Source organism: Ixodes scapularis, unplaced genomic scaffold (assembly GCF_016920785.2).
Source record: "Ixodes scapularis isolate PalLabHiFi unplaced genomic scaffold, ASM1692078v2 PGA_scaffold13__105_contigs__length_92229423, whole genome shotgun sequence".
NCBI lineage: Eukaryota > Metazoa > Arthropoda > Arachnida > Ixodida > Ixodidae > Ixodes > Ixodes scapularis.
The window spans coordinates 88,044,738-88,064,255 of record NW_024609839.1 but is presented as its reverse complement, the minus strand read 5'-3'; the positions used below and the strand labels follow the sequence as shown (position 1 = coordinate 88,064,255).

The 19,518-nt window shown below is 44.7% G+C and overlaps 1 protein-coding gene across 2 annotated transcripts in view; it reads right to left on the bottom strand.

Annotated features, from left to right (window-relative positions):
- Positions 1-931: 931 nt before the first annotated feature.
- LOC8052387 overlaps positions 932-19,518 on the bottom strand; it is a 179,078-nt gene continuing 160,491 nt past the window's right edge. The window contains exons 5-9 of one of the 2 annotated variants that reach the window (XM_040211343.3): positions 17,897-17,956; positions 12,179-12,259; positions 6,797-6,947; positions 4,441-4,711; positions 932-2,867 (exon numbers count right to left, since the gene is read on the bottom strand). In XM_040211343.3, coding sequence (XP_040067277.1) covers positions 4,443-4,711; positions 6,797-6,947; positions 12,179-12,259; positions 17,897-17,956 — 561 coding nt within the window. In that variant the 3' untranslated portion in view covers positions 932-2,867; positions 4,441-4,442. The remainder of the gene's footprint in view (positions 2,868-4,440; positions 4,712-6,796; positions 6,948-12,178; positions 12,260-17,896; positions 17,957-19,518) is intronic. The other variant, XM_040211344.3, reaches the window with a different exon arrangement.

The following is a 19,518-nucleotide window of genomic DNA, read 5'->3' as shown; positions in this document are numbered from 1 at the left end:
AACGCGGGCCTTTTCACACCTCGATACTGGCGCCATCTAGAAGTTGCGCGTTCAACCACGTTTCGAGCCGCGCGCCATCTGGTGGCTGAAACGGACGAATAAATAGAGGTACCGCGCCCTCTTAATACAATTTGTCCATTGTGATGACGAGTAATGCCCGGTTAGCATACTTTGTAGTGTGTTCTTTTACTTTAGAAAGGTCCCAGGATTGAAGCCCATGAAAGGTTTACTCTTTCAAACTTCTGCCTAGGTTCGCTAATTGTACTAAAACGTTAAAGTTGGCTAGTTGGTGAAGCATGATAAACAATAAATAGCACAAAGGAAGAACACGAAGACTGGACAAGAGCTACCCGTAACGCTTGTCCCATCTTCGTGTTCTTATCTGTGTGTACCCTTTGCTCTATTTAATGATCATTTCACTAATTGTGCTAAACATCTAGCACCTGTCCATGTTCATACCATATAGCTACCCTGCTTTGAGAGATTTCTTCAAAAGTAATGACCTAAAAGTGTGCTGGCAACAGCGCTCCCCGTTTAATTGGTGCGCCTTAAAAGCTAATGGTAACGCTGATTCCGACACAACTTATTGCGGCTTTTTATTTCCATTTCGCTGCGTCACTTATGGTTTAGGCTGGTATCATGGACGATGCGGCAGTAGGAGGCCAGCGATTGAAACACCTTTAGGAAATGTCTGAAAAAAAGTTTTACGAAGCCCTGTACGAATTGCCCAAAAAACACGACTGTCAGAAACGCTCATATTTGCATGCGCTTATGATTCTGTAGAGATAACAAGATCCACTTTCAATAAAGTAGCAGTTCTAACATTTTTTTTGTTACTCCGCGCCATAGAAAATTGACACCGAGACAAAGTGGTTGAAGTTTGTTTTCTATTGAACAGTACGAAGAAACAAATCAGAAGAAACATGACACGAAGAAGCAGGTCACCCGATGTCTCGGCGTTGACTGAACATTGTGGTAACTGTACAATAAAGGTGTGCCTATCTCACGGACTACCATAACTAGTTTGCGACTTGAACGCCCTGTGGTACTGCCTGACAGCGGTAACTTTGAAGATTCATTTCAATTTGGAATTATATTAAAAAAAATATTACTTACCCCGGTGTGATCAAGTATTCTCTGAACTTGTGTGCCTCAGAACGGTACGTAATGACAAACAGATGAACGGTTATACCAAACGACTTGAGCTTTGATAGAATCCTGACCTCTCGGGATTAATTTTTTTTAATGTAATAAAATGTCCCTTTTTATTTCTATCATATAGTGAAGTGTATTTTTGTGATTTTAAACACATATAACAGAAAACTACATCTCGAACATTGCCCATTGTGAGAAAGCACCCGTCGGGTAACTCGAAAGTGTTTCCCAACTTTAACACTAAATGCCTGTTCCAGATTAACAGCTTTAATTTAGGAATTCACGTAAAATAACCAGCATCATTTGGTGTGTTTGAAAAACGTGAAGGCCTCGTCATCCTTTTGAATGGAAGGTCACACTAGTAAATATTAATGCATTATAAAGTTTTTTTTTTTTTTTTTTTTTTTAAAGATATTTAGCATCCCGGTTGGAGAAGTTGGTATGTCATCAGCAAGCACGACTTAGAGAATATATCATATGAGCGATTTAATTTCAAATCGAGCAAGAAAAAAAAAGTGGATGATACAAAAACATTTCAGAAAATATATAAGCTGGGCCAACTCTTAACTAGAACAAAACTGAAAGCTTTTTTGCAGCAGATGTTCAGCTCTTCGGTTTTTGACTTTGAAAGGACCAAAGACGGATTGTGAAATTTCGGCGATCGTCACAGGTCAAACTTTTGGGCGCTTCGCCAGGCTGAAATGCATTTTGTACCACCAGTAAACTTTGTACATCGTTTTTATTTTGGAGGAAAACAAAAACTGGCCACAAGTTATGTTTTTATTTCGATTTATTATTTTTAAAATTCAGAATCTATGTTTTTTGATAATCAATTTAACGTTGTTCGGATGACATCAATTCTTGTTACGTTCAATGCTATGGCAAAAATTATACATCCAATGAAAGCTTAACCAAAAAGGTATCTAACAAGTACAATGTCGTTATTTCCAGTTAAAGTTAGTTTAGGGAAACACAAGTTCCAATGCGAGAAGAGGCTAAAAATACGAAATTCAACATACTTTTTTTTCGAAAATAAATATATATCTTTTTTTTTGGTACGGAAAGGTTTTGGTATTGTGTAACACATCCAATAAAAGTGAGATGCCATACATGGTCTAGACATATAAAGTCGCACATTTGAAAAGAAAACACATTCGAAGCTCCAGTCCAACACGTATATATGGGTCGTCGTCATTTTTGTTTTTTCTAATTTTATTACTTATTTGCCGACGCTCGGCGTCACATCATTGCTCTGTGACATCGAAAGGCGAAAAGATATATTTCTATAAAAGAAAACACGAAACTTATTTTTACCTATATTTTTATCGCAGACGCTAAAACTACCCGTTGAACCCCAACATAACCAACTGCCAATAAAAACAAATATACATCTAAAACGCCGTTAGCTGATGGGACAGAAATCAACAGTCATAAAAGTTTTACACTGCTTTTTGGCGCCAAACGGTCGGTAGTCGGCGATAGGGGAAGGGCGTGGAAAAGCTCTTCTGGGAAAGTTGCAGTCTTGGGCAGGATCTCGTCGGCTGGGTTCTGTCGTCCCTGATACCTTCGTCGGGAAGCGTAAGGCACCGCGGCTTTGTGTCCTCGTCCGCCGTCGTCATTCTAGCTCTCTTTAGACTTTATTACTGTTTTTCTCGGGTAAACGACGGCGTCATCGTCTTTTCCGGTTGAGGAGTTTTTAAGGCTTGATACACCTGGGGATGAAAGAGAAGGCTGGTTAGAACTACCGACATACCGGAAATTGCGAAGTCACTTAGTATATATTTGGTTATTGATCCCTTATAATTACGAAGAAAATAGGATACTAAAAAGTTTTGTAAATAAAATAAAGATTAAACATACACACACAAAAAAAAACATTATTGATACCATAACATAGTAATGGAGCAGGCGAGCTGGTGAAAGTTGACAATTTTCTTAAAATACCCGAGACTGGGAGGACACTCTAAAAGCAACTGAAGTGAAGAAACGGGGCAAAGGCGACATAAGCTATCGTCTCAGACTCGGCTGAGTTTGAGAAGTTCGTTTCTGTCGTCTTCTGACGCCCAACTTTCAAACTCAGCTGAGGTTGAGACTTTGTTGCTCCTAGAGCCCCCACCCAGGCTCGGGTGTTTTAAGAAAATACTCAAATACCACGTGAAGAACAACAAATGCATGTATAATTTAGGAACACTTCTGTTTTGAAGAGGCGACCGTTAAAATTTGTTTACGAGACATCAAAGATTCCATTGGGGGATCAGAAGGATATGTGTTTTTATTAGCCACCATCACTATTTGTAGGCCAGCTTCATGCACTGTGAATATTATCAGCATGTGGTAATTTTAAACTCATTGACAAGGCAAGACCGGAAGGCAGGTGCTTCAGTTGTCCCGTCTCCAACGCAAGCTTTTTTCCTACGGCAATACCTCGGCGTTTTGTGCACCCCGACAGCGCGCGAGGAGCTAAAGCACGGCGGAAGACAGGGAGCGTGTGCTGCAGGCCGGGCCTTCGAAAGACACTCGATGACGTTCTCAATACTCTAGTGACTAGTCTAGAGGACATAGGGCATGCATATTTGCCGGTGTGTCTAGCTGTCGCAAAGATAGAGTGTCGGGCTATGAACCGAGAGGTTTTGAGTTCAATTCATGGTGAGGATGAATAAATGTCAGTGTAGATTTGAAAAAAAAAATTAATACGTTTATTGTTTGGCTTATGTTTCCACGGTAATCACCTGTCGGTAACGACACTCATCGCCCTTTGGGTAAAGGCTGGAAGAACGGGCAGTTCTTGGGGAGCAGGGGTTTAATATAAGCCATTTCATAACCTAAAACGACAGTAGACGCCACACTTCTAAGACGTAGCACTGGTGGTCTAGGGACTCCAAATATTCGCCCGCTGTTTTTGACGGGATGAGAATGACAGGGAGGACTTTTGGTTGTGCGGCATCCAGTGCGCGCTCGCCACCTTTCATAACGCTTCGGCACCTCGTGGGCCTCGAGCCTGCACGCGCAGGCAAAGCACCGTGGAAGGCAACGAGCGCGCACCGAAGGCCGGGCATTGGCGAGACTCGTCTTGCCCTTTTCGTGCTCTCAGTGACTCTATCGTCCATCTCACAAACGTTTGCGGTGCGAGCAAAGGCATGGGCACGGGCACGTGGCTTTGGAAAGGGCCTCTTAGGCACGAGTTCTCGTACGAAAAAAAGTATTCTGCCGAGCTAGCCTGACGCGCCTGTGACTTTGGATTTTACCGCAGACATTTGCGAGATGGAGTATAGTGGGGATACTAACCGTCAGATGTTCCACTTCTCGCCGTCGTCGGTGACCACTTGGGAGACGGGGCCCGAGTCTGAGTTCTGCGAGGCTCCCCTGCTGCTGTCCTCATCCTGGTCTTCGTCCAGCTCGACGGGGCTGTGCCTCGGGGGGACCAGGTACACGTGGGACAGCGACTCCCCGCTCTCCGTGGCGCCCAGGCTCTGGTGTAGGGTGTCGCCCAGGCCGTTGGGTCGCGCTCGCGTCGCCTGCTCCTCCTTGATCGGCGTCAGCTTGCACGAACTGAGCGCTGGACGCGGAGAAGTGAGGCAATGAAGAAGCGTGCAGGCCACAGGCAATATGCGCTATGGAACGTGTTTCCGATTGGCGTGTTTTCCGCGTCCCTACATGTGAACCCTCGATTTCTGCCCGATGGCCTCGTAAAAGTGTCACGCTGTAGCCTGCAGCAATAGTTGCGGTGGCACAGGTTGCGGTGGCACAGCGGCGGAATTGCGCTCTGCAGCTATACGGGCGGCAACTGCGGGAGAGGAGGAGACGAGAGAGCGCGGGGATGCCGGAGCGCCGAGCTCTGGCTGGAATGATTACCGGGTAGGCACAAAGCTAACTAACTGCCTTTGCGTCTAATCACTGCTCGAACCCATTCGAACGTAAACACCTAACGCCGGAATGGCGACGGCAGCGTTCGAATGTGTTTGGAGAGTGACTAGGGACCAGGGCAGGCTAGCTTTTCGTCTACGTCTCCTCTTTCGCAGTTTGTACCCGTAAAGTCACAGACAAGGGCGAGAACGACAGGGAGGAGCTTCGGTTGTCCCGCCCCGAGCGCCAGCTTTCTACCTTGGACAGCGCTTTGCGCACCCCGAGCGCACGCGTGAAGTGAATGCAGGCGGGAAGACACGGAGCGCGTGCTGTAGGCTCCCAAAGGCACACCCATGCCGTTCTTATTTTGTCAGTGACTGTAGACGTTCGAAGGGGATCAAAGCAGGCGCGAGATTCGAAGACGCGGCGATAGCGAGCCTTGCGTCCACCCACCTATTTCACCGGCATTTATACAAGGAACCGCCAGGATTGCGACATCCGATAGTATGGCAGAGTCGTGCATTGGGAGAGTTTGACCATTCATTCGTTTGGTCATAAGTTCTAAAAATCAGACTTGACTAATTTAACCCGCTTTAGCGTCGCTATAGTCAAAAGGTATGGGTGTGCCTTTGGTGACTGAAAACTTCGCGCATGTGAGGTTTTTCACGACGTCCATATTCAACAGTAGAATAAACGAACGTGCGCTCCAAACCAGGGCCGGCGTGCTAGAAAGAGCGTCTCAGCTGAGACTGAGGCAAAGAAAGCACTGCTAAAGCCAGCGCATGAGTTGAGCGGGACTCAATCCGCGTCTCAAGACGCTCGTGCTCCCCGGCCTCTGCAGTGCTTTCTTCCACCGAGTCTCAGCTGAGACACTGTTCTAGCAAGCCGGCCCAGAGCAAACTGCCACTGAGACGCCGAGATTGAACGCTTCTATTTCACGTTTTAAATGTCGTTTCCAATATTGTGACGTCGCAGTTTGCTAATTGGTCGACGCTGTGTAGCACTTTTAGTTTATGCTCTAACCGCGGGGAGGGGGGGAGTATTCGGTGGTGACGGCGGTCTTTGCTCCGCCTATTGGCCAAACTGTCCCAATATACGGCTCTGCAGTACGGTACACCGGCTCATGCGAAGCCATTTATTGGCCCTTCGGCACCGCTCTCGATGCATGGACTGGATATGACGGTAACCAGCCTATGGTCACCGACAAGGTTAGAATGACCGGGCACCTCTTTCGGGTTCCCGGCGTCCAGCATGCGGTCATTGACTTCCACCGTGTCATTGACTGGGCCTGGGGGCAAGTGATTCGTGAGACGCGGAAGCGTTACCGAAGGAAGGAAGCTCACGCCGCTGAAGCAGAGGCGGATTTATAGGTCAGGCTCGAAAAGGGGCACGGGGAGAGATTTGACGCCACGGACGGATGTGACGTCATGAGTGAAGCTTTGCCCAAATCTATTTTGCTGACCTAATAATCGCCACTTGACCCAAAACTAAACATTTCTTTAAAAAAAGCTGGTGTATGTCTCTCTTTTTTGTTATAGAAGTCGTCCTTGGGGGACTTAAGGGAGAGGGGAGGCGGCGGTCGCCTCAACCCCTCTCCTTTCTTCTTTACGTCTGCCCCTCTGATGAAGACGGTACACCTGGAGGACTTCCTTGACGTTTTCACCTCGTTAGTGGCTATGGTCGAAGACGCGTTCCAGGCATTGTGGTTAGAGAATACATATCGGTGTTCGTTCCAAACTTTGTTATAAGACTGATGGGTTTCCGTTCGTGTGGGCGGTGTTTTTCTTCCTCCACTTACCGGACGACCTTCGTGTTGTGCTCGTGCTCAGCTTGGTGATGGACGAGGAGACCAAGTCGTCGCCGATGAAGATCGAAGGCTTTGTCGGCGAGTAGTTGCCGTCTGCGTCCGGGTGCTTCTGAGACCTCGGCCTCTTCATAGGGTCCTGAAACTGTCGGCGCCATCACAGAATAAGACAACAAAATCATAGAGACGAAAGTGCGCGCGCTAACGTAGCAACGACTCAAGGACTTCCGAAAGGATGTCCTTGAATATAAATGAAATAAAATGAAATTCATGTGTTCGGGATCCATCTTCATTGCCACAAATATGTCAAATTGATTTTAAGGAAGAAAGAGCGATATAATCCTATGAAACGTACCAAGTTGGACAGAATCTTAGTCAAGTTAGGCCTAAGCTCGAATATGCAGCTTCCATCTGGGATCCCTCAACCATCTACCTCATTAACTCACTTGAAGGAGTTCAGAACAGAGCTACACGTTTTATACTGGCCAACTATAACCGCACAGCAAGCGTAACGTCAATGAAAAGCACATTATTACTTCCGACCCTCGCACATCGTCGCATGGTTTTTCGAATCTCCCTTTTTCATAAAATCTATCACCATGTTCCTTACCTAAAAGCCCAAATGATAATCCCCCCATACTTTATTTCAGCACGCCTTGATCATCGTCAAAAAGTTGGTGTACCATTTTGTCACTCTAACGTTTATTACGCTTCTTTTATTCCAAGAACTTCTAACGATTGGAACCGCTTACCTGCATCTCTCACATCAATGACTGACCACGCTCTTTTTTGTAATTCTATTACCAACCTCATGTTCTCTATTGTTTGAGTTGTTTGAGATTTTGTTCATTGTTCCTTGTGTATTCTTATTGCTTTTATTCCCCACTCCCCTCTGTAATGCCTTTGTGCCCTGAGGGTAAAATAAATAAATAAATAAATAAATAAATAAACGAACACAATAAAACATGGAATGCAGTAAAGCCACTTGTACTTGACTTAATATACCGTATTGCCTTCACAGACGTATGTTTCATTTCTTCCAGCCTACGGTTTTCCTGAAACAACATCGAGTTGGAATGTTCATGACTTTGCAGAGGCGTACTGGTCCTAGACTGGCCCAAGTATACTCGCACGGACCGCCACTGATTCAGAAGCTACTTTGTCGCGGTGAAATCGCGAGGATAAAAGGGGACTAGTTTTTTCAGTCTTGCCTTCGCAAAGCTCGATGATGTAATTGTGGGATTGAAACCAAACGCCTGATGACAGTCGAGAGAGCTGCTCATGGATTGGTCAGGAAAACTGCGTAAGCACTGGACTTTGGCACGTAACAATCAATGCCTCGGCGGACCCTCGGGTAATGGCTCGTGTCGAACCGCTGCGGTGATGGGAATCGCCCAAGTCTAACAATGCCTGGAGCTCAGCACGCGTTTTCTGCTTTGCCAACCCCAGCGTGTGCCTATGATAAACGTTGGCTGCATTTACATGGATGCGACCGTTGCCCATTGAATCAAGATTTGACTATTTTGATTGGTAGTAGAGGGGTAGAAGGCGAAGAGGTACGAAGACTGGAGGCGTGCGATTGGTCCTTGCTCGATTCAATGCGCTACGATCGCGTTCATGTAGGCGTAGTCTATGGCGGTATAGGATAGGCACCAGGCCACGTAGCTACATGTCCTGGCTCCGAGTTGATGGATGAACGATGCTCGTGTTCCTCTAATTTGTTGAGCAAATGCCATTGCCTAGAACGAAAAACAAAGTGTATTCAGTTATTATCGCTAGTAAGTGCTTCTAAATAGTCTTTAGCAAAACCGGCCCAACCTGATTGAAGACGGTCTAACTTCACTTATTGATATACTGATCGGCTCAAACCAGAATGATACTTCCTTAAATACGCTTCTTGATTACGCCTTAAGACTTGTTTTAACACCGATGATAATTGTGTATGTTTGTTTTAGAGTATTTGCGTAGCGTTCATTCTCGGTTGTTATAAAATTCTTTTGCGGAACGGAAGTTCGTTTGCTTTTCTTTTCAGGGGTTGTGGTGACGTCCGAACGTCGGGCACTGATTGGTTCTGTTTAAAGGACAGTGGGTAGACCTGAAGGCAGCTTGCTTTGAGGTCTACCCACTCTCCTTCAATCAGAGCCAATCAAAGCTCGGCGTTTGGGCGTCACCACAAACCCCGCTAAAAAGCAGACGAACTTGCGCTTCGAATATAGTGGGTGGCATTGTATCACGTTGATTTTGGCGTCACTCCAGGGCATCTAATTTTCTGATGTCGCATTGTTCTAGCTCGTTTCGTAGTGCAACTAATTAGAGTTCGTTGGGTTGGGTTGGGTTAGGTTAGGCTACGTTAGATTAGGTTAGCTTTGGGGATTTTAGCTCAGTTTAGTTTATTTAAGCTCGCTTCTTTTAGATACTTTATTTATATTTCAATGTAGAAAGGCAAGAAAGAAATACTATTTTCCTGTCTTCATTGTTCACAACCATGTCAACTCTTAAAAGCTCACGTTTAATAATTGCATAGCTGAGCCGTTGCGTCTCGCAAACCGCAAACCACACTTTCGCAAAAAAAAAAAATACAAATATTTCCGTTTGACAATCGACGTAGGAAATATTGGATCTTCAAAAGCAGCATACACCGCGCAACATTTTATACAAAACTTTATACTAATTTGAAACAAGGTGTGTATTTGCACAAGCCGGTGCATAATCATAATAAAAAAAGCAGCACAGAGAGTACGCAAGAAAAATTACTAGTCGCTGGCGGCTTAAGGAACGTGGGGCTTGGTGAGCCCTATTAAGTTTTGGATGAGGGGGGTTCCGGGCAGATGACCCGTTCCAGATTAACATTTATGAACGATATATTTAAAACGATGATGCGATGATGCCTCGCTTCTGGAACGACCAGCGAACATTTGTGCGAGCCCGTGCTTCTATTTATGTCGCCTTTTAGGAAGCATCATAGCTTGCGCTCCCATTGGTTGGTAGATGTGAGCGACGGTGATTGGCTGCGAGCAGGGCGCGACTCCCTTGTGGTCGAGGTAGAAGTTCGGCGCCTTGTGGCGTGGTTGAAGATTGTGACGACCCGGTTGGCATGGTCTAGGTCAGTCCTTCCACTCATAACAGACCCGATAAGAGATAACCAGATATCTGCATTTGCCGATCAGAATACCAAGGAATGAATAACGAAGCTTGAATATAAAACCTTGTGTTTCTTAAACTGTCAGTGCCTTTAACACAATGCTGTGTTTACTTGTTTCTGCTACTTCTCTTTTTTGTGCTCTCTTATTCATTTTGATCGTAGTAATCGCATCGCGATTAAGGCTGGCGACTTGCTCGCACGAATCACTTCATCATCTGCGCGTGCACAGGAGCGACGAGGGCCAAATCACCAGTCTTGAGAACATCATCCTTACACTCAAGAAACAAATTTCCTTTCTTCACCGGAAACGATCGATATTCGCGGAGTACCTTCTGGAAGAGAGGCTTTTTGGGGACGCTCATTTTTATTGAAGGGCTTCTCTACCTATTCCTCGCAGCAGCTGCTACCGGCCGACGGGAAGACGTTGGAGTGCTCCATCACGTAGCGTTTCCTTTTCCATGTACTACGACCCAACGGCAAAATCAATTTCATCGAAAACCGCGCCGTACATACTTCTTTTCTCGTTTGCTCCAGTCCCAGGCGTAGGTTTGTACATGTTTTTGTGCGTCCGCGGTAGGGATGTAAGAGCGATCGGAGACCCGGACGTCAACATGAATGCGAGACAACCTAAAATAAAAAAAAAATGTCCGTGATGCAATCAGGTCCTTCTTATGATGGATGGATGGCCGCTAATTACGTCCCCAGCGCAATGGTCGATGCAGGCTACGATCGTAACGTTGTATTGCGATAGTGGTCGCCATTAAAGTAATGGTATTCGTTTTGGTTGGGTTGCAAAAACGACTTCCTGTCGCCTTTGTTCTGCGCCCCAATGTTTCATGTTTGACTCTAACATTTTGTAGTATTTTGTTGGTGAAAATCGGTACATTTACGCCTAACCAGACCATTACGCTATCAGGGAGTGGTACTTTTGCAATGTTCTTAGCCATTTATAATAGTGAGTGATTATTAGGAGCGATTTTCTGCCGAAAACAAGTAATGTTGCAAATGATTTTTTTTTCTAGAAGCCCCGTTTTTCGACCTGCACAAATGACGCTTCGCAGAAAGCGGACACTCCGAATGAATGCGACGCTTTTAATCAGTGACGACTTAAGGAACGCAATTCGTTACGAGTCCCGTAGTATTTCATTATCGCCCGCAGCCAATCAGATGGCGGCATTAGCCAATAAAGACGCTGACGGACCTATCGCGAAGCAAGAAGGGTGAACGTAATATAAGTCACGCCCTGCACAATGGATGCGAAAAAAGATATATGTTTGATAAATAAAAATATGAAAAACAGAAATAAAATGTGCCTAGTATCTGTCGAGCTGATGAATGATATGGCGTACGAGTGTGGTATTTATTTTAATGAGAAAAACATGTCAGCAATAGAGACAACTCTTTATTTTTTCCTAATGAAATGCTATTGGCCGGATAATAAGATACTCGGTACGGTGGCAATGCCTGCATTTATTAAGTTGCCAGTAACCATAGTGGACAGATGGTTTTCCCCCGCTTTCGTAACAAATCACCGAATTAAACTCGCATTATATTGCGAATATCGGTAACCCTCTTTTGTTCGCTTTTAAGCACAAAACATTTCATGAAGTTCCATACTTGTTGTTTGTTATATACAATATTCTGAATTACCTATCGAGTCTGGTTGTCAAAATATAGGCTGTATATGTCCAGCATTTTAATGTAAAATTTCGAGGATTTCCTTTTTCTATTTTCTTACTTACGCAATACGTCCTACGTATAGTTTTGTTTATTAATAAACATAAACTTTGACTTGCTTTCGGCTTTTTTGACGACGAGTTTCAAATGCTTACTTGAAATGTTTAGGCTAAGTTGAATAATTATGAGGTTAATTATCAACTCTTTAGGTAATTATATTCTGAAATAATACATTACGCTCATACCCTGTCGTGCGTGGCAGTTGCGGCCGATAACGTTTGCATGGAGGGGGGCATTTTTGTTTCGGGTAATTTGATAACACTAAAATAAAGGAGGCTGCAATGTACGTTTACATCGTATGACAAGATGGTTTGCGATTCAAGATTTCAAGAGCACGCAGCTCATTTCAATCAATTCCAGCGGCTCATGACCAATTTTCTACGTAGCTCCAACCTACGGGCCATGAACAGCTAATGAGTTGCCTTTAACCTTGTCACTATAAGCGTCTTAAGAATTAAGCTTCAAGAGCGCATCAGATGCATGCAATGTATGCTCACCTCTCCGTGAAAGCGGACAGTCCTTCCTCTGCCATGCTTGTACTCCTGGTACTGGGAAGAGACGCAGAGTAGACAATACACCTGAAATCGAGACAGAGATCAGTGAAGCCTAGTGTCCTTGAGAGAACACATCTTTCGTAGGTTAAATTGTGTACACGTCTTCTGTTTTTATTGGAAGGTTTAGATCCTACAGCACAGAGGTAATTGTGGTAGGGGTCATGTGATTGTGCAAATAATTCGAGATAATACGTAAATATACTATTGTTTATATGGGTCTCATACTCAGCTTCCTTTATTAAAAATGCATGCAAGTGTTATTTGAAGTAATCAACCTAGAAACAAACAGCAAGTAATTATCAAAGACGTTGACCTTCTTTTAGCTTTGTTTTAGCCGTCACTTTTACCTTAATATTCATTTTGATCCGAACTAATGAGAAGTACTTCTGGTCGCGAAAAATGTAATGAGGATTGCTTTCATGGACAAAAAGCGCCAAATTCTCGCAAGCCATTGGTAGATTTTTTTTCCTAAATGGTATCCTATACTTTCTTCAGATCTCCTTCACCAAGCTGAATGGAATGATAAAGTCGCTGAAACTCTGAAACGAAGTTAGGTACTAATTAGGCAGAGTTCGAATCTTCAATGTCGAGCATTTTAATTTTAATCGTAAAATAAAAAAAGAAACGCGATCGATTTCGTTAAACATAGACTGCGTAAAAAAAGGTCGGACAATGACTAGTTTAGGTTGTTCTAATGAGATAATAACCTTTGGAGGTCAGACGTCTGAAATCTTTGATTTTTGTTGTTCTGACGCAGTGACATGGCACACTATAAAACGAAGCAAGCTATAGAATAATAATGGATTCCCGGGTAACGACCTCAGAATTACCCAGGAGACGATTGAAGTGAAGTGTAATAAAAAAAAAAAATATGTGGTCACGGCAAAACTATTTTGTTAGCAGTTTTAGTTTTAGGATGGCTGTCTCTGTCCACTTGTTCAAAACAAAGCGTGCTCCTTTTTTTTCTTTTCGCTTGGTAAAAAAGAAGTTTCGACAATTTTAATAAATGATAACCTTGTCTCTGTTGTGCGATGAAATTTTTGATTACGCTATATATACATATGTATATATATATGTATATAAAAAACATATAGCGTAGGATGCTGAAGAATATAAAGTAATGAAGTCGTGCTTCAAAGAGTTGTAGGTGTTTTTAAAAAAACTTAAAATATCAAAGTTTCGACGTATTTCTTTAGGTAGGGCGTTGGTTGAGCGTAATTGAGTATTTGGCTGTCGTCGACGCGCCTTGTTGTGGACGGAGGCAGCGTGACACGTGATGTGGCACGTGAGGTGACCGGGCGTCTAAAACTAAATTTACCTCTTGTTGTTCTCTCACTTCTGGCATTATTGTTGGGTCTATAAGGATAGGCCCGGGTCTTCATAGAAGCGCATAATTAAACCCTGCGAGTGAAAAAACTAAGGGATAAAGCCATACAGACGGTCTAATTTTGTTTCGCCCGGACTAATAAGGAACAGGTATACTCAATTTGTTTTTAGTGTTTCTTTATATTTCGGGGCAGATATAAGATTTAAAAATATATATATATATAACACGGAAGAATAGAACTTTCATCACTGGCGGAGTCTCCCCCCCCCCCCCCCATTTTTTTAAACCGCCTTCGTTATCCGTCTGAATGTGATACCTACCAACGTTGTATAACAAGTTTTTTTTTAATTTACCGAATAATTACGTAGTCATGCGGTTACAAAGTATCTTCGAGTAAAAATTCGCCAGTCTCAACTCTCTCTCTTGTCCGGATAGATCTCATTCGTTCGGTCACGGAGTCCATCTTGTTTTTCAAGCGGTCCCCCCTTTACATAAACTATCGTGTTTTGGGGACATCTCTTTCGAACAAGGCAAGCGGCCAGGCAGTACACCCACCTCCTATCGACGTTATCGTTCAAAACAAATCTCCGTTTTTTTTTTTTTTTTTTTGCTCATCACAAGTAGTGATGAGCAAAAACTACTTGTGATGTCAAGAGATGCGTCTGTATTTTCACGACATTCACTTCTTTTATGATTTCTTCGAAGTATGCGTTTCTTTATTCTCGAGGGCAGCACTTTCTGAAAATGAATAAATAGACTCCCCCTTTTTTTTCACACATTAAAAACTAGTTACATTGTATAGTCTACTAAATCTGGTGCGTCTAAGTCAATAGCAGCATCCGAAATGCGGGGCCTGGCGAGCCCCACGCACGTAGTATTCGCTTCGGATTTAATGAGATGGCGACGTTGGCCAGCCAGGTCAGAATCCCGAGACGAACGACAATGAGCGAGAAGCGCGAACATCATAAGCCACGCCTTGCATTTCCTAAACTGTCGCTGAAAATATACTTTCCAAGAAAAAGTCAGCGGTGTGTTCGCTTTCCCACCGAGCACGAAGACGGTCAGTCGCGGCGAATGACAAGCGGATTCCAGCGAACGACGAACCTAAAAAATAGGATCTGGAGAAAGCGCGTTGGTACGCGCGTGGATGAGTAAGTAAAACGTTATGCCCATTGTCCGCACTAAGTTGGGACTTAAAAAAAGAAACCGGCTGTGATACGACACTGAGCACATGTCGTAGGCACATCGGGTGGTTCCCGTTTGAACCCATTTTAAGTTCAGTCTTCCCGTTTGTACCTTCCCGTTTGCACCCCCGGCATATTTTTTGATTTCGCCCTACAACCTTCCCGATTCGAGCATTGTTCGTTATCTGTTGGGTCGGTTCGAGCGTCCAACGTCTGTCCTCCTCGGTGACCTCACTTCGCCCTCTCCCGAAACAACCTTGGAGATTGGATCACCAGCCGTGTTTGTGGTGCCCGCACTGCTGCAAACGAGCATAGCAGTCATCGCTGTCACCGGCGCAGGATGTCTTTGTTTTTGCTTCAGTATTTTGATGACACCTGGATGAATGCTCATGTTTCCATTCAGCGGTAGAATTACCACGGAAAACGTGGACCACGGACCAGCGACCACCTGGCAACGTAAGATAAACCCGGTGGTAGGGACGGCTCACCCGAACATTAAGAACTTCATCGAGCTGATCAAACAGGTTAAGGCCTTGACAAGGATATCTCTGCAACAACTTGCTGAGTGGTGGTGCCTTGGAGGCCAAGGGGCACAAGTGGGTCAGCGAGGGCCGCAAATTCTCAGAATTGAAGTGTCGCCTTTCTGATGGCACGATTTCCTTGTTCGACTCCCTCAAGAAGGTGAAGGAATTTTCTTGCTCATGACTCACTATGCGCGAGAAGGTTCAGTGCTTGACGTTGTAAACAAATAAAGTCGCATGCACATGCTTGTCAACCTGTCTGATTTATCGTTCCCCAAAATATCAAGTTCACTATTACGGAGTTTTTGAATAACGCACCCAAGTGCTTTGGGTACCCTAAATATAGCGTCGCGATATAAAACCAACGGCGACGCTAATTTTAGCTTACCCAACTTGGCTGCATACGTTATTCTAAGACTCCATTATTGCACAGGGCGCGACACTGTTAGCGCGAACAAGCGATGGTCGGTATGTGCTGTTTATTTCATAGAATTAAAACGCTGCCATCAAAAACTTGTTCGTGTTTTTGAAGGTGCTCCTCTGGGCCACTAACTAAGTAGTAACATTTGGTGCCTACTAATACCATCTCGAAGCAAAATTCGAAAAAGCGCCAACGTCGTGTTCGCGATAACAGTGCCGTGCAATGTGCATAGTCCTTCTTGCGGTTGAACGTTTTAAAGACCATTTTGAGAAAAGAAAAATTAAATGGTTGAAATGGGAATATATTGCGTTGAAGCTTGTCTGAAAGCGTTGTATATTTTAGGAATACGTTGACATGCAAAGATATTTCAGGATATATTTTTCAGCAGAAAAAGTTTGGAGGCCAGGGTTACATTGATGGAGAGTTTGCGCGAAGAGGTTGAAACGGGACGGGTTGTAACGCAAACGGTGTTTTGGGTACGGGTTAAAATAAAAAGGGATTTCAAGTAATGGGTCGAAACGGGACGAGTTCAAACGGAAAATTCGTTTCGGGAATGGGTCGAAACTGGACGTGTTATTGCGGGGTTGGGTTATTTTGGGCTACACTCTGCACGTCAGGCGTCAAGCTCACTGACGCAGCGCTGTCCGTTTGCTTTTTAGGAAACGCGCTGGAGAGTTTTCTTTATATAGTGTATTTTGACCTTTTTTTATTCAGACACTTCGCGCTGTTTGCAAAGTCCACTTCCCACTCTCTCCTCTCGTCTAAACAAATTAAACCTTGTAGCTACGACACTCACTAGTACGAACCACACTCACTCGAGCCCAATTAGGCCGCTTCGGGATTGACTAATTCCCCATTTCCCAAATGCGGCGTCTGTAACTCAGAACCCGACTAATTTAATTGCCAGCACTCGCTAAACCGATTACGAATATTAAAAAAAAGTAAAAATATAAACGAATAACTGACTGGTTTCTGCGCGCACCGCTGTGACAATACGCGAATCGAACATTGCCGAAAGAAAAAAAGGTGTCGTTCTTTAGGCTTCGTTGGATACTAAGTTTGAGCGCAGCTGACGCAACCATCCGGTGTAGCCAATCAGGTTACTCAAAAGTGCATGTCACGGCGCTGGTCGTCCTAAAGTCCCTGGATCTGGGAAAGTGGCGCCATTGCCTTCCCACCGGCTAGCCGGACACAGACAAATACCGACATACAAACGACAAAACCTCTCAAGGTTGTCAGCTGCCATGGTGATCACCATTTTGGACCCTTTCTAAAGCTTCGAAGCTTTGAACGGGGTTGTCAAAACCAGTCGCACCAAGATCGCTATGGAGCATCATCGTACTGATGCGCTCCTCGGCCAATATGAGTGTCTTTTGCATTGTGCATGCAATAAACGTACCACTCATGCTTATTTCCCCAGATCTCTTACAATTATGTTGCTCTTCTTGCCTGCTTCAAGACAATAAAATTATTTTTCAATGCCTCCAAGCAAAGACGCCGCGTGTGATGCCGTACATCTTCGTACAGCCATTACACGCATCACCAGTGCTCGGAGGCATTGAAATATAATTTTATTGACTTGAAACACGCAAGAAGAGCAACTTAATTGTAAGAGATCTGGGGAAATAAGCATGAGGGATATAAGTTGATTGCGTCCACAGTGCAAAAGACGCTCATATTGGCCGAGGAGCGCCTTCAGTACGATGATGCTCCATAGCGATCTTAATGCGACTAGTTTTGACTATTGACAACCCCTTTCGAAGGTTTGAAAGGGTCCAAAATGGCGATCACCATGGTAACCGACAGCGACGAGTCAATCACCTTGAGAGGTTTTGTCATTTGCGTGTTCGTAGTTGTCTGTGTCCGGCTAGCAGGTGGGAAGGCAGTGGCGATACTTTCCCAGATCCAGGGACTTTAGGTCGTACTGTGCGTTTGCCATATCATCAGCTCAATCAATCACGCGCAGCGAATGTCCCGTGATCCTGCGCTTTTGCTTCTTCTTTTTTTTTTCCTGCGCGTAATCTTTTCAGCGGTGTTAGGGGACGCACTAAGGCCAATAGTGCGGTGACGATGCAGTTTCGGCGTTGCTCGATTGACTCTGTTTTGATCGCAGAGTCGGCTTCGCTCGCATTTGGTGCGAAACGGAGTATAGACGTTCAACAATGCTATTTGTTTTTTTAGGAGTAAAAAATTCGGCGGTATACTCACGTTTAGAACAGCGATGAACACATCTACAACAAACAGCACGGCAAAGAACGGGTTGAACTCCTGAAAATGACAAAAAAAGGGAGAGGAAGAAGGTTGGCAGTGTCCATTATTTTCAAAGTCCTATAATCATATGCATTACATTGTTCGTTGTGCGTTTGTTTAGACAGCGTTGAGCTGAACAGCCCCTTTGGTCAGGCCAAGTTGCTTCTAATGTCTCCGCTGTGCAGAGGAGGAATTTAGCCGGTTCTGTACGACAGCCAGCGTGGGGCCTTTAACGTTCACGTCGCAGTAGTGATACACGACAACGTGCCAGTGTGGGGCTCGTCAAGATCGAAACGGGACTGAGCCCAGCCTCCCCGGGTTCTGTGGCACGTGCTTTGGCTCCACGTGCTGCGAGCTGCGGCGCGTTAACACACACACACATGGCCACCAAAAGACCCCTTTCAAAATTCCATCGAGCAACATTGGCAGTCGCCATTGTTTGGGCACGAAGCGCGTGATTGGATCCGAGTCCTCGCCGAACGATGGCGCAGCACTCGTGTCCAATTGGAACCGAGCCGAGTTCACGCCGAAGGCTGACGCAAGCCTCGTGTCCAATATACATGCTCAGAGTATGCGGAGCGCAAGTTCGTCTGCGTCTTTTGCAGGGAGTGGGGTGACGTCAGAACGCCGATCTCTGATTGGTTCTGATTGGAAGGATAGTGGATAGACCTCAAGGCGGCTTGTTTTGGGGTCTACCCACTATTCTTCACTTAGAGCCAATCAGAGCTCGGCGTCTTCCTGACGTCACCGAAACTCCTGCAAAAGTAGCAGACGAACCTGCGCTCCGCATACTCTGAGCAAGCAAGGGCGCACAGGCGTTGGCGCCGACGTTTGAAAAAAAGTCGATTCCCTTCGCATGGAATACAGCATACTATACGGGACGATCGTTTAAGTTTGAGAAGTATACATTAATGATCAAACGGTGGTCTTTAAGGTGAAGACGAACATGTATTACAGCGGAGCTGTTAAGATCCAGCTTCCCCAGTTTCGTGTCATAAATAACACTCCACACAACCCTCTGGACAGGTACCGCCATCTATAAGCGACGGTGCCAACCAGACAACCGGCTTGCCAATTGCCTGATTGGCTCCAACAAAAAAAAAAAAAAAATACGACGGTATTCTTTTTTTTTTTTTTTATTTGTGTGTGTACGGAAAGATTTCGCCTACGCTGTTCTAAAACTCGCCACTGCCGCTTCCGCAATATTTTTTTAAAAAAAAGGCCTACTCCGTAAAAATCACTCCAGTGCAGCATTGTCGATAGAAAATAGAGACTCACTTTCTTTTCAAATAAAGAAATGTTTGCACAGGTCCATAAAATGGCGCCTAAAAAAAGCCCGTGCGTCGCCTTTCCCCGCACAACACTCGGAGAGCCAATCACCGCAACTTACGGAGGCAGCTCAGCGAATGACGATGCCGAAACATATGTTTAGACGAAAAAACGCAGTCTGAGTTGTGACATTAAGCAATGCAAGCGTGACGCTTTGCATTGCTTGATGTCACAACTGAGACTGCGTTTTCTCGTCTAAACATATGTTTCAGCATTGTCATTCGCTAAGCTGCCTTTGTAAGTTGCAGTGA